Consider the following 27,214-nt stretch of genomic DNA (forward strand, 5'->3'; position numbering starts at 1 on the left):
CCAGTGTATCTTAATTGGGAATCAAATGAATGCAAAGAAAGTGACTTTCTGAACTTGATTTTAAGATTTGTATTTGTTTATTATTTATTTATTTACTGTAAACAAAAGACAAATATGTGAATCTAGTCACACATTTGAATCTAGAGTCAATATATAGTGTGCAGTAACTCCTAAATAGTTTTTATTACTTACTGACGTTCAGTGATCACCTTGCATCACTTTGCAGCAGTTCCAGTTTGGCTGCTTTCTCCGTGTCGTACAGGTTGGGTATGCGTTGCCACCCATTTTGCAAGAGTTGTAGTAATTTTTGGGGATTTGGTTTCATCCACAGGTCGGCAACTAGCACTCTCCAAAATAGTGCTTTGCCTGAGCCCGCTAGCATCAACCTGAGTAACGTTAACTGTACTATGCTTAGCTCGTAGGTGGTAGCTCAAGCTTGAAGTGCTTCGTGATATTTTAATTTGGCTTTACACAATGTGAATATTGACCCATCCAGGAGTTTTGGAAAATAAAAAGTGCCATTCAGAATTGAGTTGCTGCTGTCTTTCTCCATCATGCCTGCAGCCTGCAGCAGCATGATCTGTTACGAGGAAGTATCGCAAAGTGCAGCTAAGGGTAAAAATAGAAGCCTGTTAGGCACGGCGCGAAGCCGATTGAAGTGAAAATAAATTAATAAAATCAGCATGTGATTAATGCGATTAAAAAGATTTACGCGTTATGCTCGGCCCTTAATCGCATTGCGATTAACGCGTTAATGCGGACAGCCCTACATTTTATGCTGCTGGAAGTCTTAATTTACCAGAATTCATATTCATACCCATAATCAATGTCTGTCTTTGTAAAAGCGGTCCCAGGGTGTGATTGGCCTAACTTTACACAAACATTGGAAGCAGTGGAAACCAAGCTCTGTGAAAAGAGAAAGAATCCTACAAAGAGTCAGGCAGTGAGGGGGTTTCAGTGTGTTATAGAAAACTAGTGCAGACCTCCAGATCAGCAGGGAGAGCTCTGACCAGTCTGAACAAATTACTTTTTCTCTCGTGTCATTTTGTTTCTCTTCCTTCCTTTATCCTCAGATCAGCTCTGGTCATCAGGAATGACGGATTTAATGACCCTGAAAGGTGAGAAGTTACACGACTCTCACATTAAGTCCAATGTAGATATGAAAAGATAATATTGGCCAAAAACATCAGACATACTCAAGTGTGAGTTGAACTTTAGTCTGAACAATAAAATAAAAACAAAGTACACATATTATGTACTTTGAGTATTGGGAGAACTACTTTCTATCTCTCTCTCCCCTGTCAGTCAGCTGACTGTCGCTCGTCCAGGTCAGTTGGAGAGAGAGGCTCGGCGTCTGGGGCGGAGCTTGGTCCAAACTGGGGATGAAGACGAAGATGATGATGATGATGATTTTGATGACGACCTGTTGGACTTGGAGGCTTCCAACATCAACTTCACTCCTCTACTGAGGTCTGGTTACTTTACTGTCTGTCTATCTGTCTGGCTGTCTGTCTGATCTGTAAATTCATCTGCTGTCAACAATGTGTGTGTGTGTGTGTGCGTGTGTGTTTTTGTTTGTGTAGTCGTTGCAGGCCGATGTCCAGAAATGTTTCTGCGGCAATGCCCAGAGTCCAGAGCTTTCAGGTGAGTTTATTCATCCATTTGTTTTTTAGTGCTTATCCTCCTTATCTGCATCTGACCTTGACTTTACTTTGTAGTGAGTTTCAGCCCATTTTTAAGCTGTCCGGCACTAATCTTTACTGTTTTGGTTCACCAGTCTGTGATGTTTCTGCAGCAGGCAGTTGTTTTGATAAAGAATAATAATCTAAAAACCTGCTGTACACTACCTGTCGAGCACCAAACAGCAGAGAGACACAGTTCGACACTAGCTGGTGAACATAGCGGAGCATTTAGCAGCTAATGAGCAAGATATTTCTCACTCCGAAAGTGCTTCACATTTTGCCCGAGAATATGGACACAACTCACAAGAGTAACTTGTGTATAACCAAAAGCCAACTAGTTATACAAGCACTGTACACTCTGTTCTCCTGCAGCAGCTCTCACAAGAAACCCTGAGGGTCATAAGCCCTCTCAATTCAATTTCAATTAAATTTTATTTATAGTATCAAATCATAACAACAGTTATCTCAGGACATTTTACAGATAGAGTAGGTCTAGACTTCTATAATTTACAAATACCCAGCAATTCCAGTAATTCCCCCAAGAGCAAGCATTTAGTACGACAGTGGCGAGGAAAAACTCCCTCTCAGGAAGAAACCTCGGACAGACCCAGGCTCTTGGTAGGCGGTGTCTGATGGTGCCGGTTGGGGGTGTCATGAACAATGGCAGTAATAGTCACAATAGAGATACTGGAAAAGTGACCAGAAATAATAGTTGTAGTAGTTCCTGGCATAGCAGCAGGCCAGCTGACAGTCTTGCCTGGGCCCGGGACGAGATCTTAGATGGGCCCCCCCCCTCGCGGCCAGATCTCTCCTTTTCCCTTGCTCTTCCTCTCCTCACATCTCTCACTGAAATTAAGTGTGTAATCAGTCTCTGATCCATCCTGCTCAGACTCTCCGACAGGGCAGCGAGCCCCTCCCGCATCATTCTCTCTATCTCTGCATCTGGATCTCTCTCTGTCTCATCCTTACTGACGGAGCTACCAAACTCAACTGTTTCTGTCAAAGTTAACCTGTTGTAACTTGTGTCAGGCTTTTATACGAGCTAATGGACGTTAACATTAGAGCTGGCCAGTTAAGTTACGTTACAAGGCTCATAAACGTTGGCTGCGCTGTTTCTTACCTTGCTCTACGTTGACAGTTCCAGCTTCACCGTCACCACCTTTTTTTAAATATTTGTTTAGAAAATCTCTAAGGCCTCTATTTTCTTCTTGTAATTCAAATATTATGCTACATATTTTTTTCCACAAATAGGCCTATTTAAAAAAAGATTTTTAATTATTCCATAATTTAATGAGGGCCCAGTTCTGGCCCCCCCCCCTACTGTGGGCCCGGGACAACAGACCCGTTTGTCCCCCCCTATCAGCGGGCGTGCATAGCAGGGCACTGCAGGGCGTTACAGGACGTAGCAGGGCACAGCAGGGCATAGCAGGACGTAGCAGGACGTAGCAGGGCATAGCAGGGCATAGCAGGACGTAGCAGGGCATAGCAGGATGTAGCAGGGCATAGCAGGACGTAGCAGGGCATAGCAGGACGTAGCAGGACGTAGCAGGGCATAGCAGGGCATAGCAGGACATAGCAGGGCATAGCAGGACGTAGCAGGGCATAGCAGGACGTAGCAGGACGTAGCAGGGCATAGCAGGGCATAGCAGGACGTAGCAGGACGTAGCAGGGCATAGCAGGACGTAGCAGGACGTAGCAGGACGTAGCAGGACGTAGCAGGGCATAGCAGGACGTAGCAGGACGTAGCAGGGCATAGCAGGGCATAGCAGGGCACTGCAGAGTGTAGCGGGGTGTAACAGGGCATAGCAGGGCACTGCAGAGTGTAGCGGGGTGTAACGGGGCATAGCAGGGCACTGCAGAGTGTAGCGGGGTGTAACGGGGCATAGCAGGGCACTGCAGAGTGTAGCGGGGTGTAACGGGGCATAGCAGGGCGCGGAGCAGGACCACTGGGACAGCTGCAACCATGATTTAGGTGCCATCCTAGTCCAAGGAAACATGCTGGGCAAAAGAAACACATAAGGATTCTGGGGAATAAGCTCCCCAGAGCTGAGTTAGTAACAACAATTTTTGGGACAAGGATGCACACAGATGGAAAGAGAGAGAAGAGAGAAAGTCAGTGTGTCAAAGGATGTCCCCAGCAGTCTAAAACTAAAAGTCTAAAAGACTTAAGAGGTTAAGGAGAGGAGCCTGGTCGGGCTAGAACTCTCCCATGCCGGATCGGGCTGTACTGGCCTGCCTCCCTCTATTTTTATGTTATGGTAGATTAATCTGACGACTATGAAGAGAAGCAAAGAAGAAAAGTGGTGCTGTGTCTGGAGCTATACACCCTATATACACCCTCCCCCGCCGGTCTAGGTGAACGCTGCAACTCCTCACTCCCTAACTATGAGCTTTATCAAAGAGGAGAGTTTTAGGTGTCTCTCCAAGTCTACAAAACAAGTAGACTGGATGGGCAACCTACAATGAAGAACCCTCCAGCCTCCTTGACTATTGTTTCACAACTGGGACAGAATCTGAATTGCTTCTCCATGAACAAAGGTTCAACAATCAGCCAGGGTCTCTTTTTCAGCAACGTGATTCAGTTATACAGTTTTTTACAATTGCTGTGACAATTTTTTCAATAGGGGAGAGCCGGGGCGATTGAAATGCAGGACGAATGAAACATTCCAGTTGAAACAGCTGTTTCAACTGTCCCCGACCTGGCTGTAACTCCATGTATTTTAAGTAAATGCACAAATATCTGTGTTATACAATAATTTATGGAGGGGAGACATGGAAAAGCAGTTTTAGAAAGATGAAAATATATTTGGGCCCCACCAGGTAGGGAGTCGAGTTTTCCCATGTTATCCTATGGAGACTGATGGGCTGTGGGTCGTTAAGGCCACTTATTTGGATGTGCAGTGACCTAACCCACGTAAAAACCTAGTGAAACAACATTTTCCACAATAGAAACATGATATAAATGGGAAAACATACTGTTCTAGCTATACAAATGGCAGAATCATCCACAGTGCATGATATTTAAAAAACTGCTTCATACACGCTTCAAGGTGACGGCAATGAGCTGTTAACAGATATTCACGAAGAGGTATAGCCCAGCAACAATCTATCTAAAATAACACCTTTTGGGAGTACCATTCATGATATGTAGTAAAATATTTAAGTTGTGGGAAGTTTATATGGCTTAAACTGTATGTTTCATTCGTCCCCCCATGCTATTTAAATCGTCCCGATCAGGAGGGAAGAATGAAACATTACGCACCCACCCACTTTTGCTGTAATAATTCCTGAACGGTTTTGTTCAAAGCTGAAAATGCAACTGTATTTGACAGATGACAGGTGTAGGTTGCTAGTGACAAAATATTAGCTTTCAGTGCGATACAATCGCTTTGTAAATTACTTTTAATTAAATAGTGTTTCAACTGTCCTAGGCTCTCCCCTACTTTTAACAACTTTCCTAAACTCTTAACACAGTTAGCAAAACATCTGTCTATGTAGGCTATACAATTAACACATTTTTTGTTGCTTTGAAACAAATTGCATACAGTTAACACTAATTTAAAATGCTTGAACATCTTTTACAAACAAGCTCAACCAAGACCAAAACAATGGATATGTACTGCCAAATTCACAAATGCTTTCACACTGTAAGTCAGAACAGATAACATCTTGTTCTAAACATAACTTATAGGCTAAAGTGAACTGCTGTTCACAAATAAACACAAATATATCCCCGGCAATTTATTCCATTGCTCCTGAGAAACAGTTGATTGAAGCTATGCAAATAGATCAATCACAGCTGATTCCCATCTAGGAAACACACTCAGGTGTTGAGGTTCTTTCAATCGCATGAGCATATCTTACAGTAATTGGAGCCCAATGTGAACTGCCCCCTTCTGTCCCACTGATATAGGCCATGTGGCAAGGGTTCATTTAGTTCTAACTTACTTTTTTGATGCTGCTTAACAGGAGATACAGTTCACAGATAGACCTTCCAGCCAATTTAGAAGAAACCATAAAGCTTTTTTACATCACAAAGGTGTGTGTGTGTGTGTGTGTGTGTGTGTGTGTGTGTGTGTGTGTGTGTGTGTGTGTGTGTGTGTGTGTGTGTGTGTGTGTGTGTGTGTGTGTGTGTGTGTGTGTGTGTGTGTTTGTGTGTTTGTGTGTGTGCGTGAAGGTGAATGTGAACATCCTGGAGGCTCAGAAGCTGGTTGGAGTGAACATCAGCCCTGCAATTTTCATCAGAGTGGGAGATCAGAAAAAACACACTGCGACGCAGAAATCCACCAACTGCCCTTTCTACAATGAGGTACTACAGAGAGGAGCCAGGAGTGGAGTACAGTACAGTTTAATAAAGTAATCCAGGGGGATACAATCAGTACAGGACAGTACAGTGGAATATAGTACAGTAGAATACAATGCAGCTGTTTACCTCCCCTTCTCTTTCAGAACTTCCAGTTTGAGTTTCAAGAGACTCCACAAATCCTCTTTGATAAAGTCATAGAGATAAAGGTCAGTTCTACTGTTTTTCACTTCTGTTTCTACTACTGTACCATGTGGGTGTGGCCAAAGTGAACTCCTGTAAATGTCCCCTCCTCTCAGGTGTTCCACAGGCGGACTCTGGCCTTCCTGATGACCCACATTGGATCCTTTAAGATTGATATTGCCACAGTGTACAACCAGCCAGGTACCAGTACTTCTCACACTGCAGTACGCTGATCCAAATACAGTATAGGATTCACTGACCTCTGACCTCTCTGCGTCTCCAGACCACCGCTTCTACCAGAAGTGGGCTCCTCTCACCGACCCGGCAGACACCAGGTCAGGGGTCAAAGGTTACGTTAAGGCCAGCCTCAGTGTGCTGATGAAGGGGGATGCTCTGAGCATGGCCAGTCTGCCCCCGCCCTCCTCATCCGGAGCCAGTGAAGACATAGAAAAGTCAGTACCAACACACTGCAATATGTATATACTATATAACTACACAGCACTTAACAAAGGACAAAAACAGATATGACGACAAAAGTCATGAATCAGCATGGCCAGATTAACACACATAAAATGAGCTGTGCGCCATTTTATGTTATGCTAAAATGTGGTTAGTGAGTTCTTTTACTTGTCGTACTTAAAATATATGTTGATGCTAATACTTTTGTACTTTTACTTAAGTAAAAGAATGTAAGATTTTGAATGCAATACTTTTACTTCAGTAAAAGATCTGAATACAACTGCCGCCGAGCCTTGAGCAGTTAGTTAAACGGTGCATTATATCGAAGCTAATTGAACAGCTGATGCAATCAGATCTGTATTCTGACTGTGTTTTTCTTGTAGGAACCTGCTGCTTCCTCGTGGTATGGCTTCTGAACGTCCATGGGCTCGGTTCCGTGTCCGGATCTACAGGGCCGATGGTCTGCCCACCATGGATGCAGGGCTGATGGCCAAGATGTCAAAGGTCACTGACCGGACGGTCTTTATTGATCCCTACGTACAGGTGACCTTCGCTGGACAACAGGTACTCAGACGTATAAATACACAGGTGTTGTTATATATATTCTCCTCCAGGAGGTAGCAGCCCGCACCAAGAACTTTTTGAGGAACTTGGAAACCACATTTATTAACCACAATAGTTCCTGTACTATATTTCCAGGTACCAAAACAGTCTCTGGGGGGGGAACTTTCAGTATATCAAACTATTCAGGTTCTTAAGATGCAGTGGAAATACAAAAAGAAATACACAAAGGCGACTTTCTGTTGCTAGTTTAGTTCCTCTGATTTGAAAGTTCTTGGAAATTTTTGGTTGAAAAATATATCTTTTAATAGTTAAAATAGAAGACTGCAAATCTGAAATGTTCTAATCGTACTGTGTGTTTGTGTGTCTGAAGGGGGAGACATCGGTCGCCAGTGCCACCAGCTGTCCAGTTTGGAATGAGGAAATCTCATTCATTGAGCAGTTTCCTCCTCTGGCTCAGCGAATCAGAGTCCAGGTCCTCGATGACGCCAAGATGGGAGACATCGCCCTGGCAACGCACTTCCTGGACCTGCAGCAGATTTCAGACCCCACCAGGAATGGTACAATCTGCAGAATGTTTTTGTTTTTACTTTAATGGTACTCTACTAAACATCAGAAATCACTTGCAGAGAGAACCAGGTCTTTATCTGACACAGTCGTATATCAGTAAAAGCCCTTTATTTTTAATTATTTTTTATCTTTAAAGGTCCCATGACATGAAAACTTCACTTTATGAGGTTTTTTAACATTAATATGCGTTCCCCCAGCCTGCCTATGGTCCCCCAGTGGCTAGAAATGGTGATAGGTGTAAACCAAGCCCTGGGTATCTTGCTCTGCCTTTGAGAAAATTAAAGCTCAGATGGGCCGATCTGGAATCTTGCTCCTTATGAGATCATAAGGAGGAGCTCAGAGAATTTGGCCCACCCATGAGAGAGAGACAGCATGGCTTTCAAATGAGCAAAGTAGACTTCAGATACAGTATTAGGGAACCACTAAGGTCTATATAAAAGCATTCAAAGAGCACCATGTCATGGGACCTTTAAAGTGTATTTCATCAAGTTTTAGTACATTTTTTAGATTTCTGTGTTGCACTACCATCATTTAACTGAACACCTCCTGCTCAGATATTTCACATTAAAAGTCTTTCATTGTTTCAACAGGCATACAATTATTACTTCCTTTCCTGGTAGGCTTTTAATGGGAAACATACAAAGGAAGTGTTGAGTTCAATTGACAATAGCTTAACAGTGATCAAAAGTAAGCAAAAGCAACTGGAATCAAGTGAGTGAGAACAGTGTTAGTGACAAAATACAAAGTGCTTCATCTGAATGGTGTAATATGGCATGCTGTTGTTGTTGTACTATTGGAATCAGTGCTGATGATATGTGTACATTGTCTACGTTAAGAATTGAGAGTTAAATTTACATTATAAGCCTTTAATAGAGACCATCTTTTACTTGTTTGTGCTAGACTCTGCCATTATTTGAATACCAGTTTTTCTTTGAGAATTTATGGTAACAAGGAAATATCTATCTGTCTGCAGGGTTTAACCCCACCTTTGGTCCATGTTGGGTAAACCTGTATGGTTCTCCTCAGAACTCCACCCTTGGAGACATCCACCAGGTAAACCAGACTCCACCAAATTAAATCTAACATTTAAAGCAATTAATTGTATTTTTGGGAAATACACTTACCTATTTTATTTTTGAGAGTTAAATGAGAGGATTGATACCACTCTTATGTCTGTACAATAAATATAAGGCTAGGCCCAGCAAACATTGAACATTTCTCCTTTACTGTCCAGACCTCTTAAGGAGTCCAGCAGATATTGTCTGAGCCATAGGTCAAATCTAAAGTTTGTACTTTGGCAGGGTACACCCATAGCAATGGTTATAACCCTGCCCTTTTCAATCCAACTCAATGTCTGCAGTGTTAAGTTGGTAACACACCAGGGAGATAGTAGGCCATTGATCCAATTTGGGCCGACCGAGTTTCTCCGTAGCCATATTTTATGTGGTGTTTCCCGCACCATAGCCCCCCAGCAAGCCAGATAGGTGTGCTAGCTGACTTGCTATATAGCAAGCATAGACTAAACAAAACTGATCCAGACTGAACGGACTAACCCTCTCTCTCCTACAGGCTTTGAACCAGGGTCTGGGTGAAGGAATCTTCTACCGTGGTCGAATCCTCCTTGCTCTCTACGTGGAGGTATACTCCTCCCCTGCTGCCGTCGTCCCGGATACAGGCTCTGTCCCCTTGGGAAAGGTACCTCCTACTTCCCGTTTTTCATAAAAGTTACTTCAGTGTATTTAACCACAGACCTTCAAACAGATTAACAAGCCAAGCTATTTTCTCTTGCATGTTTCATCTGAGTCAGAATGTTGTTACCTTGTCAACCACAATATCTAATAAAATCTTATGTGACCTAAATGATACTTAACTGATCCCAGCAACTCTCTTATATCACCTCACTAGCTGTTTTCTGAAGACCTGCCTCCATTATTGTTTGTAGATGTGTTAAATGGCCAAGGCAACTTGTTTTGTTTCCGATTCGCAACCTCTACGTCTTCTATTCTGTTTACTGGCCGATTACAGCCATATGTATAGCGCAGCCTACCGCGCCAACTTTGGATAAAACTATGCTTTGCTTAGCCTAGTTTATTCGCTCCAAACCTGTGGATGAATATGCACCGATTTTGCATTTCTTTTTTGCCACATTTCAGAACTTTGCTTTAAATTGCCCTGACAATTGAACAGAAATACAATTACTAACTATTGTGTAACTCCTTCTGTGTGTCCTTAAAGGTGAAAGGAGCACTGGGGAAGCTGGGACTGAGGAAGAAGAGGAGCAGCAAAAAGGACAAGAAGAAGGAAGGTGTGTCTATCTACTGAGGACAAGCAGGAGAAACTAGAAACTACATTTTAAAGGGGCGGGTGTAGTTTCCTATTCTCATTCAAGAATATTGGTAACAGAATAGAGAACAAGTTTAATGTTTTAGTTCAAGGACATGGATGGACATCAGTTTCCTCTCTCTGAGTGTCCGCAACAAAGATAGCCTAGGTCCAGGATATGTTTAGCCTAGCTTAGCACACAGACTGGAAGCAGAGGGAATCTGGTAGCTCCTTTATTGACTCAGGGTAAGACAGCAAAACAGGGGATTACAATTTTTTGAATTGAACGAATTTGAATTATTCAAAGTTTAGTTTAAAGAGACTACCGTTTATTTTTATCATTTTTATTTTTATTTGTTTCACAGCTAGGATGTTGAAATAATGAAAGTATGCTCTGGACCTTCTTTATTTGTAGCCTAATCATTGATTTGTTTACTTGTTGTCATAGTGTCTGTGGCTACCAGTGGATTGGTTGATGAGTCAGGGGAGGCAGGAGTTGAGGTACCAGAGGCTGTTACCGTAGAGATTGAGGAGATCCACCCACTCCCTGAGGTCAGTGCTGCCACCACCAACACCGTCATCATTAATGAGCCATTTTAAACACACTGTGTCATATACTTGTATGTCATCTGTATATAGCATAAAAAACAGAGAGAGTGATGTCCAGCTCTCATGTTTTTCCTCAGGGTTTCCAGGGACAACGGGAGGACTTTCTTTTGTTTGCATCTCTGTTTGAAGTCACTATGATGGACCCATCTGTAGGTACCAGACCGGTGACCTTCGAACTCTCCATAGGTAAAAAGTGTATTTTATGTCCTAGATATGACGATTGTTTGCTTACATACACATCTCTACTAGGACTGCAACAATTGTTTCCATTGTCTATTAATCTACTGATTCTTTTTTCAATTTTTGAATTAATCAGGTCAGAAAACACTGATCCATCACAATTATAGCCAAAAGTAATATCTTTAAATGTCCATCCAACAGTGCAAAACCTAAAGATATTCAACTTACTTTTATATAAGACAACAGAAAGCAGACAAACTCTCACAATTCAGAAGCTGGAACTGAAGAATGTTTGACAATCTTTATTTGAAAATTACAGAAACGATTTATTGATTATCAAAATAGTTGTTGATTGATTTTCTGTAAATTCATTTCAGCTCTAATCTGTACAGTTTAAAGACTTTTTCACTGCTTTTAAATACTGGACATTATTTAAATGCTGTTTCACATAATTTATGATCATGCAGAGCAATCTAGGGTGGCATGTGGACTAGGGCTCATTTTGATTAACAATCCGTTCTAGTCAGTATATTGGGGTCTGCTTTGGGCCAGATTTGGCAACTGATGGCTAATACTGTATGTGCAATTTTATTTCCAACCTCAGTCCCCTGAGCTTCACAAGCTGTTCTGTTTCTATCAGGAAATTATGGGAAGGCAGTGGGGGTTAGGAGATCCAAGAAAAGCCAGAGCAGGGAGGAGCTAAGGAGGAGCAGGGAGGAGCTGAGGAGCAGCAGGGAAGATCTAAATGAAGAGGTGCAGGGACTGCTGGAGTCAGAGGAGGAGCTGGACAGAGAGGAGGTGCTGAGTCCCGAACCTGAGATCAGATCTGTGTCTGCTGCCATGAGACCCCAGTCCACCGAGTATGACAGGTAAGAAACCTCTGCACCCACACAGGTAACTACTGCACATAAAAATAGTACAAAATCCATCTATTTTCTGCCACTTCTCTGGCTGCAAGATGGTGGAAGATGGCCAAATAGGAGACATCCTTCTCCCCAGCCCTTCATTTACCTCTGGGTGATCCAAAAACTTTGCCACGTTAGATGGGATGGTTAATCTCTCCAATGTGTTCTGGGACTGCCCTGGAACTACCTTGCCATGCTATGACTTTCTCTAGGTCTTCCAATCTTGCCTCCTCCACACAAGGCAGGCCAATTAGGTTTAGGAGCTCATCAAACTGTTCCTTCCCCTGCCCAACAATATCCCCATTAGGATCCTTCCCCCCAAAAATTAAGCTTCCCCTTTCTGAGTTGAGTTGCAGCTTGGTGTCTGCCTCCTGACACCAGTCTGCCCTTCTTCATCTTGGAAGCTTTCTTCACTGTTAAGTAGATGCCTCCAAAATGGAAGCCTTGAACATGATCCACCCCGTTTTCATGCCTCCAACGTCTGACGGAATCCTATTTCACCTTCCAAGAGAGGGTAGGGAAGCTCCTAGGACAGGATCCAGTAGGTGGCCCCAGAATGCCGAATCCAGTCACTTTATACTGAAGATCCTAATTTGTAGCTGTTCTTGAATGGCTCTTAGTCCAGTCACTCACCTGGCACCAATTTGCCTTTAAAGACTCTACCAGGAAGTATTGCTCCCATGGACACAGGGACACACAAACCCCTTCTTAGCTGTTGCTTAGCAGGTAGAGCGGTTTGTTCACTAATCACAGTTTTGTGCTGAAGTGCCCTTGAGCAATAACACTATAGTCCATTTCCCATTTATAATGACAAGGTGGCAATTCTTGAAAGTGTAACGTCTATAGTAACTGCTCCACAAACACTATCCACTTGCTGTCTGTCTGCATGACTGTCTAGTTCTCTCTAACTGTCTGTCTCTCAGGTCTTTCCAGTGTCTTCCTCTCCAACCTCCCTCCGAGAAACAGAAGCCATGTCTATTTGTCTGGAGTCAGTTTGAAGATCACAACTTTCGTCTCTATCAGGCAAACTGGCTCAGCAAAACGGCCGATAGGCTGGTGAGAGACAAGTGATCTTTAATTTTTATCAACACATGGAGTGTATTACAAACTGTGGTCACATGTTGTCCACTCTGTTCCCCACTCCTCTTTTAGGAGATTGGTCTTGATGAGGTGGAACGTCTCTTGAGGAGGCCGAGGAGTAACGCAAAGGAACGTTTGGAGGAGGTGCTGCTAGAGCTGGTCGCCTCCTGCAAGTCAGTCTCCTCCTCATGAAAATTTGATTAGAATAGATTTGGTTTGATTTGAGTTTCCTGTCTCTCTTTCTGTCCTCTTGTCTTTCTCTTTCTCTTTCTCTGGTCTCCTGTATGTCATTTTGTCCATCTCTTCAGACAGTTTAGTGGTTTTGCAGACAGGAGGTCTCAATTTCGCCCCAATAACCTTGACAGATGCAGGAAGGAGTTTATCAAGAAGAATTTGGTGAGTCTGTCCTCACTTGTCTCTCTTTCTACATGCCTATTCATTACCTGTCTTTCTGTCTACTGTCTTCCTGTCTGTCCTAATGTCTGCCTGTCTCCAGGTCTTACTGGCCAGACAGGCAGTGAGGGCCAGGCGGAGGATCACCAGGCGGACGGCCAAACAGAAGTTGATGGATACCAGGAAACTCTTGCGGAAACTCCGCCTGCTGGCTAAGGAGGTCAGTGGTCATGATAGACAGCTTTATGGAATTTAATGTCTACCGGTCTCTAAAACTCCATCCCAACGAGGCTACTTAAAAAAGCGTTACCCATGGTTTACACTTCATTACTAGATATGATCAATATGTCTTTATTAACAGGTTATGTATGGCAGTCATTTAAAGTAGCTGTGATAAAACCTCTTCTGAAAAAAACCACCCTCGATCCTGAGGTTTATTTATCTGATCAATCTCAATTTACTAAAGTTAGCCATGGCATTCCACAAGGCTCAGTGCTTGGACCAATTCTATTCACCTTATATATGCTTCCTCTAGGCAATATTATTAGGAAACACTCAATTAACTTTCACTGTTATGCGGATGACACCCAATTTTACTTATTAATCAAGCCAGACGAAACCAGTCAGTTAGCTAAACTTCAAGCATGCATTAAAGATATAAAATCATGGATGACCTACAATTTTCTGATGTTAAACTCAGACAAAACTGAAGTTATTGTGCTGGGCCTTAAGAACCTCATTATCTAAAGATATAGCTACTCTGGATGGCATTGCCCTGGCCTCCAGCACTACTGTCAGAAATCTAGGAGTTACTTCAGGATATGATCAGGATATATCCTTTAAGGCCGGCTACACACTGCCTGCGTGGTGCGAGCGCGACATTTCTGTTACGTGTCAGCTGCGTGGCGGCTGTGTGGATTTTTCTGTCTTTACACACCAGAAATGTGTCTGACGCGGCGCTGCTGCTGCTAGCCTTGTCTGTACACATGTATGTTTCCCATTGATAAAATTAAATTCCAACATAAATATATACTGTTTTGATTACAGCAAAGATGTCGTCAGTATTGACGGCAAAATAGGCTATAGAATATTTCATTCTGTATTGACGGGTGCAATATTAGAAAATCGATTTTTTTATTACATTTATATCTGCATTTATATCAAAACCTAGAGACTTTCAAACATCAACATGTCATTTATTAATGTATGTATTTATGTATTTATGTATTTGTGTGAAAATGACATATAAATATTTTTTCCTATTCTATTTTGCCTGGAAACGCCACCAACACGCTTGCGTGTTGCGTGAAAAATAGGCGTCGGTTCTCTAGCATGCATGCGTTTTCGGTGCCTTATACGTGCGTGTCACGCAAGCAGTGTGTAAGCTCTAACCTGTTACCGTGGGAGCCGAAATATGAACGGACGCGTCACGCAGCTGACACGCTCAGGTGACGCAGCCAGTGTATACATACTGTCTTTAAACGATGCTAAAAAACTAGTCCATGCATTTGTTACTTCCAGGCTGGACTATTGTAATTCTTTACTATCAGGTTGCTCAAATAAGACTCTCCAGCTGATCTAGAATGCTGCAGTGCGTGTTCTGACAACAACTAAGAAAAGAAATCATATTTCTCCTGTATTAGCTTCTCTGCATTAGGTTCCTTTAAAATCCAGGATTGAATTTATAATCCTTCTCCTGACTTACAAACCTCTAAATGGTCAAGCATCATATCTTGAAGAGCTCCTAGTACCTTTTTGTCCCACTAGAGCACCGGCTCCCAGAATGCAGTTACTTGTGGTTCCTAGAGTCTCTAAAAGTAGAATGGGAGCCAGAGCCTTTAGCTATCAGGCTCTAGTGATGGTCAAATGAAGCTTTGTGAACCATTGTCTTTATTTTCTGAGCTCAATAGATGGCGCTCTCTATTCAAAGAAAAAAGGTTAAAGGAATGGCAGTTCAGTGTGTTTTCAACCCTTTGTTGAAGAGAGAGCCCCATCTACTGGGCTCATATAAAAGAGAAAATGGTTCACAAAGCTTCATTTGCCATCACTATCAGGCCCCTCTCCTGTGGAACCAGCTCCCAGTCTGGGTTTGGGAGGCAGACACTGTCACCACATTTAAGAGTAAGCTTAAAACTCTCGTCTTTGATCAAGCTTATAGTTAGGGAGTGAGGAGTTGCAGCATTGACCGGTGGGGGAGAGTGTATTGCTAAAGACACGGCACCCCTTCTCTTCTCTGCTTCTCTTCATAGTTGTCAGATTCATCTACCAACCCTTATAGATCTGGCTCACGTTTGCCTTGCACCAGCTCTTAATTATGATGTTATAGTTTTAGACTGCCGGGGGACTTCCTTTGACACACTGAGCTCCTCTCTCTTTCCCTCTGTGTGCATCCATGTCCCAGAAATGCTTGTTACTAACTTAGCTCTGGGGATCTTATTCACCGGAGTCCTTATGTTTTTGCGCCCAGCAGTTTTCCTTGGCAATTAAATCAAGGTTGCAGCTGTCACCGTGGTACTGCTCCACACCCTGCTACGCCCTGCTACACCCTGCTACGCTCTGCAATGCCCTGCTACGCCCTGCTACGTCATGCTATGCATGCTTGTGCATGTGCACAATGTCTTCCTTTGCAATTTCCAACCATAACCGTTGAGTAACGTTTGGTGCTAATCTGATGCTTTCGATTGGTTCTTTTACTTGAATTTGCAGTGCCACCCATCTGCCAGGTTTAAACATTTGAAAATGGTTAACAGTTGTTCATAAAAAATTTAGAAGAGTGATCAAAAAGTAATCAAAGGTTAAGTTACATAACTTTGATAAAGTAATTGAAATATTTATACTATTACATTTTAAATAGGGTAACTTGTTAAAGGTAACCTATTACATTTCCAAAGTAACCTTCCAAACACTGACCATAGATCACCATAGGTGACAATAAAGACATCCAAGGTTGCAGTATGTTCAATATGCTGAGGTCTGACCACACCACCCTCTCTCCAGCCCCAGACTACCATCCCAGACGCATTTTTGTGGTTACTAAGTGGAAGCAAGCGATTGGCTTATGTCAGGATCCCCTCCTACTCCATCCTCTTCTCATTGGTGGAGGAGCAGAAGGGGCGGGACTGTGGCAGAGTCACCACCCTCTACATGAAGGTAACTATTCTAACACTAATGTCCATCTCTCTAACACTGTTAGACACTAAACACTAACACACACACTAGTGTTTAGTGTTAGACACTAACACTAAAAATGTCTGTCTGTCCAGTCTCCCGGAGGTTCCGCAAGTGAGATCTTTGCGAAGCTGGAGGTCTACCTGTGGCTCGGTCTGGCCAAGTACAGTAAAGAAGTCACCACTTGCTTGCCGGAGGAGTTTCTGCCGGTCTATGAGGAAGAGGAGGAACAGAGGAGGCTGGTCCCTGTCGGGCAGAGGAAACTTCCTGTCAGTCTGTCCTGCCAGGGTGAGTAAGCGGGGGCGTGGCTTCTGCACAGTATAATGGACCTTTTTCACAGCAGACATTTTGACTTGTCATAGTAGGAAAAGCACAGCAGAAATTGATAACCTTAACGATGGTTCAATACCATCAAGTGTCCCAGTAAGCTATTTCAGTGAGTCAGCATGCACAATACCAGGGCCTCTCCTAAGTGGAATGCAGCCATCATTAATGGTTTTGAATACACCTGTGCTTTTCCTACTATGACATGTCAACATGTCTGCTGTAAAAAAGGACCATTGCTAAGTAAATCTTGTCTGTTGTTGGAATAAAAAAAAAAAAAGGCAGTTATTAGTTTTATTCTACAATCATGAAGGTTCACCTGGAGTCAGCAGCAGTTTGTTCTGGTTAGTTGAAAGTAGACCTTTTCCAATCTCTTTTTCTCTCTCTATCTATCTCTCTGCAGACAGCAGGTACTTCCAGCTACGATGTCACCTGTACCAGGGGCGTGGCCTGATGGCTGCAGATGATAACGGCCTATCGGATCCTTTCGCCAAGGTCATCTTCTCTACACAGTGCCAAGTCACCAGGGTAGGTACAACTGTCCCGCTGTTTAAAAGGTTTTTATTGTTCATTCAATAAACAATTATAATTAACATTATAACTGCTTTCTGTACACAGGCTTTCTGTTATAAACTTGTAGACTCAAAACTCACAGTAAATATTACACTACTGCTTTCACATGTAGAACTACCCATGACCGGTCAACTCAACTACATGTGTAAAATTGGTGGAGTGCCCGTTTAACGTACACATTTTAATACATATTGTGTGTGTGTGTGTGTGTGTGTGTGTGTGTGTGTGTGTGTGTGTGTTCAGGTGTTGCATGAGACTCTCTCTCCAGCCTGGTGTGAGTGTTTGTTGTTTGACAGGGTTCTGTTGGAGGGAACAAGAGAGGAGCTCCAACAAGACCCACCCCTCATCACCATTAACATCTTTGACCACAACGCCATGGTAACGCTGACATTCTTCTACTTCTATCCTCACACATTCTTCTGCTGTTTCTGGTAGTGATGTGATGTGGTGTGTTTGTGTGTGTGTGTGTGCGTGCGTGTGTGTGCACGTGTGCAGGGCAGTGTGAAGCCTCTTGGTCGGGCGTTTGCAGAGCCAGAGTTTAAATCTGTGGAACAGTACTACCAGAAGCCCCGCCTCCATTTCTATGACATCAGCATGGGCAGGGCCCCCGCCGGCGAGCTGCTGGCTGCCTTCGAGCTCATCGAGCTGGACTACTCTGGGTTTGGAGAGGTGACACCTGTCAAACAATCAATGTCTTCCTGTTTGTACCTCTTTATTGTCCATCATTTCTAACAGTGATAATAACAGTTTGTAGCTGAGATCTGGGAACAGAGCACTGGTGCCAGAATAAGAGGCACAATGTGACTTTTGATTTTGAGAAGTGATTTTTCGTTAAGCTGTGTAAACTGTTTTCAAATTGTGTAGTATGATTAATCAAAAGACATGTTTGATGTGCACATTAGCACGGAGGTCTTTGGTCAAGTTTTGAATTTCTTTCTGTAAGTTCTACAAAGATCAATCTCTAACTTCACCCCACACAACAGCTGAGAACCTCTGTGATTGGATGTTTCTCACAGCTATGCTATGCTCTCTGGCATTCGTAGTAGACTTTTCTCCAAAAGGTTTTGAATAGGAAAATCATATCACCCCCCCTGCAGCCCTGTGTCCCAGGCAGTGTGGACCCTCAGGAGCTGACCTACCTGGAGGATCAGAGATGTTACATCATCCCTGAGGGAGTCCGACCGGTTCTGAAGACCTTCAGGATCGAGGTCTCACACACACACACACACACACACACACACACACACACACACACACACACACACACACACAGTTGAGGCAGCTGTGGCTCAGGTGGTAGAGCGGTGTTGGCAAGACACTGAACCGCGAATTGCTCCCGATGCTGCGCCATCGGAGTGTAAATGTGTGTGAATGTTTATCTGATGAGCAGGTTGCACTTTGTATGGCAGCCTCGGCCACAGTGTATGAATGTGTGTGACTGTTTCCCCTTGTTTGTGTGTGTGTTCAGGTGCTGTTCTGGGGTCTGCGGGAGCTTAAGCGGGTGCAGCTGTTTGAGGTGGAGCGCCCCCTGGTGAGGGTGGAGTGTGCAGGACGACAGCTGGAGTCTGAAGAGATTGAGAGCTACGGCACTCACTCCAACTTCAAAGAGCTGGTCCGCTATATGGACGTGGTCAGTCAAAGAAGTGATGGTTACTAACTGACATTAGTTACAGTGGCTACTACGGTCTACACATCTGGCTTACAGTGTACAGACATGGCTAATCTTCTCTTTCCTGTTTTGCTGTTTCCTTTTCCTGTGTGTGGTCCAATAGGAGCTGCCAGAGCAGGCCTACCTCCACCCTCCTCTGACATTGTTCGTGGTGGAGCATCGGGCATTCGGTCGGCTCGCTTTAGTCGGGACCCACGTGGTCCAGAGCCTCATGAACTACACCCCGCGCAGGTTAGGGGGGGAGGAAGAAGAGGAAGAGGACAAGCCAAAACCAAAAGGTAAGAGCTATGGAAGAAGTGATGGAGGTAGTAGTCCCAGTATAATAATAACAAGAACAACAAGAACAACAAGAACAACAAGAACACGAACAAGAACAACAACAACAACAACAAAAGTTTTGATGGACATGATTTCTCTGTGTGTCTCTCCAGTGAGGCAGAATACGAAGAAGATCAACCCTCTGAGGTCAGTGGAGCGTATCGGACTCAGCGGCCTGTCAATTAAACAGTCAAAGATTCCCTTTAACCCCATGAAGCTGGTTAATGTATGTATATTTATTTCCTCCACTGTGTTTAAAAACATTAATGTTCAGACAAATTTCAACCAGATTAAACGATAAAGGATTAAATAAATGGTTGATGTTTTTTTCAGGATCCCCTGAAGAAACTGACAAAGAAGGGCGAGGAGCTAGAAGAGGAGCCACCGGAGTTGGAGGAGTTGGATTGGTGGTCCAAATACTACGCTTCACTAGAGGAGATGGAGAGACGGGTGAGACACTTTTTTACTTGTCTGTCTAAATAAATGTGGTAATAACGGTGAAGCAGAAATGACAGAATAATTGCAGTAATACATATCTAGGATAATTTAAAGAGTTAACCTTATCTTATTTTTAATTTTTATTTAACAAGTCCTTCAGATTAAAATCTCTTTTGAAAGGGACACCTGGCCAAGATAGCACACCATTACAAGGTTAATATGTTTTTCTTGTAGTTGAGATCTTTAGCTTATTATTACCAGATGATAAGACAATTACATACCGGTAATTAACCCTTGTTTCAGGACCTTTCCAAAAATGAGTATGTGAAACCAGACACGACAGAATAAGACGGATCACTGCAGCAGAATTAAGAAAATGACACTCGAGAAAGTTCAACAACAGACATAAAATTTAATTTCTTTTCTGTGAAGATGTGTTAAGTGACACTACAGAATAACTAACTGTTATGAATAAATCAGTTCTTTACTCACCATGTCTGATGTGTTGACTGTCTCTAGGCTGCTGAAGAGGAGGAGGAGGCAATGAAGAAGGAACAAGCAGAGATGGGTACAGTTTTAACTTCTACTTTGTCAATCAGTCATAATAATATGTTATGTATATTTTGTATTTTGCCATATGTGTCTATTTAATAAAAAATACATAACAATTCCATTATTTAAATTATTGTATTATTAGAGCAACAACAACACACACGGCTGATGCAGTATGAGTCAGAGCTGAAGTGTATTTAGCTTCAGTTCCACTAATATCCACTAGATGCTGCTGTGATGAACTATGATTGTATTGAAGTGAATAGGAAAACTTCCAAATTCTCTCTACAAATGAGAAGTCAGTAGTCAGTTTTTATAGAAGTTCAGCTCTCAGGAGATCATTTACATTCTTCTCATGTCAGTCTGAGGTCAGTGTTAAAGAGGTACACTATAAAGCCATGTAGTGTGTACAAGTATGTGAACATGGGATCATTGCAACCCAACATCTTCAGACCAAAGCGCAAATCTGAGTTAGTCTGGAACCTTTCGGGTCATTTCTCGATTTCCAAAGGGTGACCAAAATACCTCTGGATGCAATTGGATCAACTTACAACCAATCAGAGCAATGAAACATGACGTAACGCTGAGTTAATGACAAATGTAAACGGACTACAGCGTGCAGACATGAGGTGTGATGGTTTGGAATCAATATGTCTGAGTCTGAGAATGAGTGTTGCTGTTTTTACCATCAGAATGAGTGTTGCTGTTTTTACCATCAGAATGAGTGTTGCTGTTTTTACCATCAGAATGAGTGTTGCTGTTTTTACCATCAGAATTTGAAAATAGTCAATAGCCATCTTGGTTGTTTTTTAAAAAACAACGGTGCTCCTCTCTAAACTAGGTTTATGCTTGCCCTATAGTGTCTCTAGTGACTCTCATGGGGATGAGAGTCCCCAGCATGAGGGAGTGCGAGCCAAAAATGACGTCATCACGTATTTTGTGTAAAGCGTGAAGTTGTCAGTAATCGTCTGAAACCCGCCCCATGTGAGATAAACGGTTGTGATTGGCCTGACCAGGATCTTGCTGGCTGGAAATCTGTCTTACTGGGAGGGGGACCAGACGTATCTGCCAGAGCAAATAAAACATGCAGTCGCAGATTTGTCTGGTTCCCAGGCTATAATAATTGAACTCCCATAACCAAAGGCATCAGTCTGTTGATATCAGCCTCAACTCTTCCTGAAAAGCTTTCAACCAGATTTTAGGAGTAAAACACAATGAAAGAAACAACTAAATTGAAAAATAGGATAAACTTACTACAAATTGAAAAATAACTGAAAAACTATGTTAACAGTGTTGTGTTTGTTAGCATTGATGTGTTATTTTCTTTTCTGTTCAGATGGAGGGAATCTGAGCATGGCGAACATCGAAGAGGAGGAGGATGAGGAGGAAATCGCAGTGGTTGAGATTAAACCTCCCAGACGCAAGAACATTGCCACACTACAGGTGTGAAGTTACTGTGATCCACAGTTTACAATCCAGTCTGTCAGTCCAGGACTGCACTGACATCAGCGATACAAGATCCTTGAAACGAATGTGCAGTGTTGGGGAAATGTTACTTTTAAAAAGTGGTGTTTGCTCGTTACTCGTTAGTTCTTAAAAAAGTAATCCTTTACTTAGTTACCCCCTATGGAAAGTAACTTTTTACTTTACTCGTTACTTTTACGTTACTTTTAAAAGCAGTTGTCTCTGGCAGAGACTGAAGTTAATTATACAAAAGCTATCTTTGACCATAAAGCCAATCTATGGTTTATCAGTGAAGTGTCTGAACTAGACTACACCGCAGATTCTCTACTCACAGAGGGATGGCCGATTCATTATGAACGAGTCCAGCGCGGGTTGAATGCACATCGGCAGGTCATCGGTGTTACACAGTGTTAATGTGTAATGTCCATATCTACTTGTAGTACTGGTCGCGCAGCCACGATGGTCCGTGCATTGTCATAGACACATGCAGCCTCTTTTCTGGAAGTCCTTGCGTGTCCGTGTGACCGACACAAGTCCACAGCGGTCCGCTGCGTGTAGCCTAACCTATGTATGAGCCCATCTCCACCTTATCCATCTGTGAGGTTGTCAGCTTTGTGTCTGCCTGGCGTGCTCTGTTTGTAGGACGGCCGATTTAACCGCCAGTCCTCAGCGATGTAGTGGCATGTGTCACATAGCCCTCTGCTCAGAGCGCCGCCACGAAGCTAAAAATGCTCTCAAAAGAAAAGTTAGCTAGCGTTGGCCACAGCATTGCTCCGCTACCAGCAGTCTCTGTCACGTCCGTGTGGAGCTTGTGAGCGCGCAGCTGAGAGTGTCGCTGTCAAATCTGTCCCTGGGAAAAGTAACGTTGCGCCGAATTGAAAAGGAACTATGTTTCGTTACCAAATTTTCAGTAGTAACGCATTACTTTACTTTTTCCCGGAAAAAAAAATAACGTTACTGTAACGCGTTACTTTGTAACGTTACACCCAACGTTAGACCCAACACTGCGAATGTGTAATGTGAATTGAATGTGTATCTGGTAACTCTGCTGCTCTACAGAGCTTTTTCGCCTCATTTAATTCCTAGGTTTGTTTTTACAGCATATTTACAGTGGGTACGACCCCTTTAAATGTTTCACTCTTTGTTTCATTGCAGCCATTTGCTAAAATCTAAAAAGTTGATTTTATTTCTCATTAATGTACACTCAGCACCCCTTCTTGATAGAAAAAAACAGAAATGTAGAAATTTTTGCAAATTTATTAAAAAAGAAAAACTGAAATATCACATGGTCATAAGTATTCAGACCCTTTGCTCAGTATTGAGTAGAAGCACCCTTTTGAGCTAGTACAGCCATGAGTCTTCTTGGGAATGATGCAACAAGTTTTTCACACCTGGATTTGGGGATCCTCTGCAATTCTTCCTTGCAGATCCTCTTGCAGTTGGTGGACAGCCAGTTTCAGGTCTCTCCAGAGATGCTCAATTGGGTTTAGGTTAGCTCTGGCTGGGCCAGTCAAGAATGGTCACAGAGTAGTTCCGAAGCCACTCCTTTGTTATTTTAGCTGTGTGTGTAGGATCATTGTCTTGTTGGAAGGTGAACCTTTGGCCCAGTCTGAGGTCCTGAGCATTCTGGATGAGGTTTTCTTCCAGGATATCTCGGTATTTGGCTGCATTCATCTTTCCTTCAATTGCAACCAGTCGTCTTGTCCCTGCAGCTGAAAAACACCCCCATAGCATGATGCTGCCACCACCATGTTTCACTGTTGGGATTGTATTGGGCACATACCGCTTAGAATGAATGCCAAAAAGTTCAATCTTGGTCTCATCAGACCAGAGAATCTTATTTCTCATAGTCTGGGAGTCCTTCATGTGTTTTTTTGGCAACCTCTATGCGGGCTTTCATATGTCTTGCACTGAGGAGAGGCTTCCGTCGGGCCACTCTGCCATAAAGCCCTGACTGGTGGAGGGCTGCAGTGATAGTTGACTTTTTGGAACTTTCTCCCATCTCCCTACTGCATCTCTGGAGCTTAGCCACAGTGATCTTTGGGTCCTTCTTTACCTCTCTCACCAAGGCTCTTCTCCCACGATTGCTCAGTTTGGCTGAACGGCCAGGTCTAGGAAGAGTTGTGGTCGTCCCAAACTTCTTCCATTTAAGGATTATGGAGGCCACTGTGCTCTTAGGAACCTTGAGTGCTGCAGAAATTCTTTTGTAACCTTGGCCAGATCTGTGCCTTGCCACGATTCTGTCTCTGAGCTCCTTGGGCAGTTCCTTCGACCTCATGATTCTTATTTGCTCTGACATGCACTGTGAGCTGTAAAGTCTTATATAGATAGGTGTGTGCCTTTCCTAATCAAGTCCAATCAATGTAATTAAACACAGCAGGACTCCAATGAAGGAGTAGAACCATCTCAAGAAGGATCAGAAGAAATGGACAGCATGTGAGTTAAATATGAATGTCACAGCAAAGGGTCTGAATACTTATGACCATGTGATATTTCAGTTTTGCTTTTTTAATAAATTTGCAAAAATTTCTACACATCTTTTTTTTTTTTCTGTCAAGATGGGGTGCTGAGTGTACATTAATGAGAAATAAAATTAACTTTTTTGATTTTAGCAAATGGCTGCAATGAAACAAAGAGTGAAAAATGTAAAGGGGTCTGAATACTTTCCGTACCCACTGTACCTCCAGGGGCGTAGCACAAAATTCTGGGCCCTGTAGAAAAGCATTTTCTACGGGCCCCTCCCAGCATCCACAGCTGTTCATTCTAGCATCTTTTTGGGCCGCAGAGGTTTATGGAAAAACTACTGTCTTGATTTTCCCAACAACATGGAAGGGTGTAGCATGGGCCAAGGAAAAAAACCATTACATTTTGGAGCGGATCCTAATCATGTGGCGGATCCAGTTATTTTTCACATGCGTTAACATTGCGACATAGGGCGTTCTCTGAGTGCCCCATCAGTTACCAATGTTGGGGAACTGAGTGGACCCATTAAGACCTTTTAGTTTCCTGTTTAAGACAGATCATCAGTCTGTATCATGATGTTGACAGACTGTAACGACAGATTTGGAAACTACGTTTTAAAATGTTTGACTCTGTGTTTGTATGTTTGTTCAGCTGTATAGAGGGGATCTGGAGTCAGAGTTCAGTCAGTTTCAGGACTGGCTGCAGATCTTCCCACTGTATAAAGGCAGAGCTGACATTGAGGATGAAGAGGAAGATGAAGAGGAGCGGCTGATGGGAAAATACAAGGTACTGTGGATGGAGAGCTGCCTGTCTGTCTGTGTGTTACTCTGCAGAAAAGTGTTAATTATTCCATACTCTCTATCCCAAGGGCTCCTTCCTGGTTTATCCGATTGATTCAGGAGATGAAGAAGACACCTCATGTCAGATCACCAATGGAATCCCCAAAAACTCACCTCTCAAAGTCTTGGTCCGAGTCTACATCGTCAAGGTATCTGTCTCTCTGTCCATGCACAGCCTGCCTTTGTCTCTTAGTCCCTTGAACGGTCCGATATTTTAGAAAATCTCCTTTTACGCTGACTTTAAACTGTTGTTACATTCAAGGTGAAAAAACTAGATGTTGTCTACCATAGTGCCATATTTTTTGTGACCAGAGCCCCCTATAACACCCACCACTGCAACCTCTATGCATTAATTGGCTGGCCCTTGTTACACACCCGTCGCTTAACTCAGTAGTGCTGACAAGTACTTAACTCACTGGTACCAACTAATTTACAAATCCTTGCTAGGCAAAGCCCTGCTGTACCTACGCTTACTGGTCACTATAGCTTTACCCACACGCAACCTGCGCTCAAGCAGTTACATCTCCTTGGTTATCCCAAAAGCCCACACCTCCTTTGGCCGCCACTCCTTCCAGTTGTCAGCTGCAAATGACTGGAATGCACTTCAAAAAACCCTGAAACTCAAAACCCTTATCTCACTATCTGCCTTCAAAGTACGTCTGTCTTTTTGCAACCCCTTATTGCATTCCATTATCTCTGTCATGCCCAAATGCACATCTTCACCTGCATTACTGACACATTCTGTTTACGTTCTTTTGCACTATTCATCTGCCCTGGTATGCTCAACTGTTATTCCTCCCACCTTTGTTGTCACACAATTTTTGTACACCACATACTGCACTAACTGTATATTGACTCGTTACTACATTTCAGCATTTATATAGTCTGTCTATTCATGTATACTCAGTTATTACTGATTAACATCACTAACTAGATCATAATTTGCACTAACTGTATACAGTGTTGGGAAGGATACTTTCAAAACGTATTTTGTTACAGAATACAGAATACATGCCCACAAATGTAATTTGTAACATATTCCGTTACGTTACTCAATCTGAGTAACGTATTCTGAATACTTGGATTACTTCAAGATTACTTCCACATTGAATTGCGTTTTATAAGTGTAGGAATGCGGCTATCACATCCAGCTTACTAAACAGGCCTATAATGGTGTGTTCGTTTTCTTCCAACTAGCTGAATGTGTACCTGAACAAGCAGATAGATTATTGTATTGGTAGTCCCAAACTGCATAGCCTACTACAAAAATCGAACTGCAGTCTAAGCTACCACAAGCTAATTTTAGCTAACGTTAGTTAGCATGTCAAACGGGGCTATAGTCTTTAAACAGCTCTGGAGCTAGTAAATCAGCACCTAGGAGAATATAAAGTCGCACATCAATGTTAAAATAATAAGGTGACCAGTAAAACTACAGCAGATGACTACCCTTGGCTAATTAAAAAAGTAACTTACTTTAAGATGCTTCTTCAGGTTGGAAGTGGAGTAATTTGGAGCTGAAAGGAGGTTGGTTGCTGGCAAGCAGAGGCTGCACGGCACAGTTAGCTGTATTTCATTCTCCCTGTTCGTTCTTTAATGTGAAATGCTGTTTGAATTTCCAAGATAGAAACTTATTGCTGCCCTGACTCTGTCGTGCCGGTTCCGACTCCATTGTGACTGATCACGCAAATAGCTTTTTTTTTCTATTTCATATCGGGGCTTCTGGAAAATGCATTAAGTTGCCTTAATTTATTCAGAGTGAATAAAATCGTGAAACGGAGAAGTATTGTCATGTAATCCATTGATTTTAACAATGTAACTGTATTCTAAATACCAACTATTTAAATTGTAACTGTAACGGAATACAGTTAGTCATAATTTGTATTCTGAATACGTAACGCCGTTACATGTATTCCGTTACTCCCCAACACTGACTGTATATTGACTCTTCACCACATTTCAGCATTTATATAGACTGTTCATTCATATATATTGCGTTATAACTGATTAACATCACTAACTAGATCATAATTTGCTGTTTGCTGTTTTTTCTGTTTGACTCTTCACTACATCTCAGCACTGTTATAAACTGTATGTTGTCTTGCATTTTATGCTTTTCTTGGCCAGGTCGCCGTTGCAAATGAGAACCTGTTCTCAACGTC

General features: G+C 42.7%; 1 protein-coding gene across 1 annotated transcript in view; it reads left to right on the forward strand.

Moving 5' to 3' along the window:
- fer1l4 (fer-1 like family member 4) overlaps positions 1–27,214 on the forward strand; it is a 42,428-nt gene that overhangs the window by 6,717 nt on the left and 8,497 nt on the right. Inside the window, exons 4-36 of the mRNA XM_028575022.1 lie at positions 1,074–1,118; positions 1,306–1,470; positions 1,584–1,644; positions 5,860–5,991; positions 6,132–6,194; positions 6,285–6,369; positions 6,452–6,620; positions 7,011–7,191; positions 7,562–7,748; positions 8,732–8,811; positions 9,328–9,453; positions 9,994–10,063; positions 10,529–10,632; positions 10,767–10,875; positions 11,510–11,738; positions 12,698–12,830; positions 12,927–13,027; positions 13,163–13,250; positions 13,351–13,467; positions 16,245–16,397; positions 16,511–16,703; positions 17,143–17,267; positions 17,556–17,690; positions 17,808–17,981; positions 18,410–18,520; positions 18,781–18,942; positions 19,085–19,259; positions 19,413–19,525; positions 19,633–19,749; positions 20,257–20,305; positions 21,626–21,732; positions 24,868–25,002; positions 25,085–25,204. Coding sequence (XP_028430823.1) covers positions 1,074–1,118; positions 1,306–1,470; positions 1,584–1,644; positions 5,860–5,991; positions 6,132–6,194; positions 6,285–6,369; positions 6,452–6,620; positions 7,011–7,191; positions 7,562–7,748; positions 8,732–8,811; positions 9,328–9,453; positions 9,994–10,063; positions 10,529–10,632; positions 10,767–10,875; positions 11,510–11,738; positions 12,698–12,830; positions 12,927–13,027; positions 13,163–13,250; positions 13,351–13,467; positions 16,245–16,397; positions 16,511–16,703; positions 17,143–17,267; positions 17,556–17,690; positions 17,808–17,981; positions 18,410–18,520; positions 18,781–18,942; positions 19,085–19,259; positions 19,413–19,525; positions 19,633–19,749; positions 20,257–20,305; positions 21,626–21,732; positions 24,868–25,002; positions 25,085–25,204 — 4,114 coding nt within the window. The remainder of the gene's footprint in view (positions 1–1,073; positions 1,119–1,305; positions 1,471–1,583; positions 1,645–5,859; positions 5,992–6,131; positions 6,195–6,284; positions 6,370–6,451; positions 6,621–7,010; positions 7,192–7,561; positions 7,749–8,731; positions 8,812–9,327; positions 9,454–9,993; positions 10,064–10,528; positions 10,633–10,766; positions 10,876–11,509; positions 11,739–12,697; positions 12,831–12,926; positions 13,028–13,162; positions 13,251–13,350; positions 13,468–16,244; positions 16,398–16,510; positions 16,704–17,142; positions 17,268–17,555; positions 17,691–17,807; positions 17,982–18,409; positions 18,521–18,780; positions 18,943–19,084; positions 19,260–19,412; positions 19,526–19,632; positions 19,750–20,256; positions 20,306–21,625; positions 21,733–24,867; positions 25,003–25,084; positions 25,205–27,214) is intronic.

This window comes from Perca flavescens, chromosome 4, assembly GCF_004354835.1.
Source record: "Perca flavescens isolate YP-PL-M2 chromosome 4, PFLA_1.0, whole genome shotgun sequence".
Classification (NCBI taxonomy): Eukaryota; Metazoa; Chordata; class Actinopteri; order Perciformes; family Percidae; genus Perca; species Perca flavescens.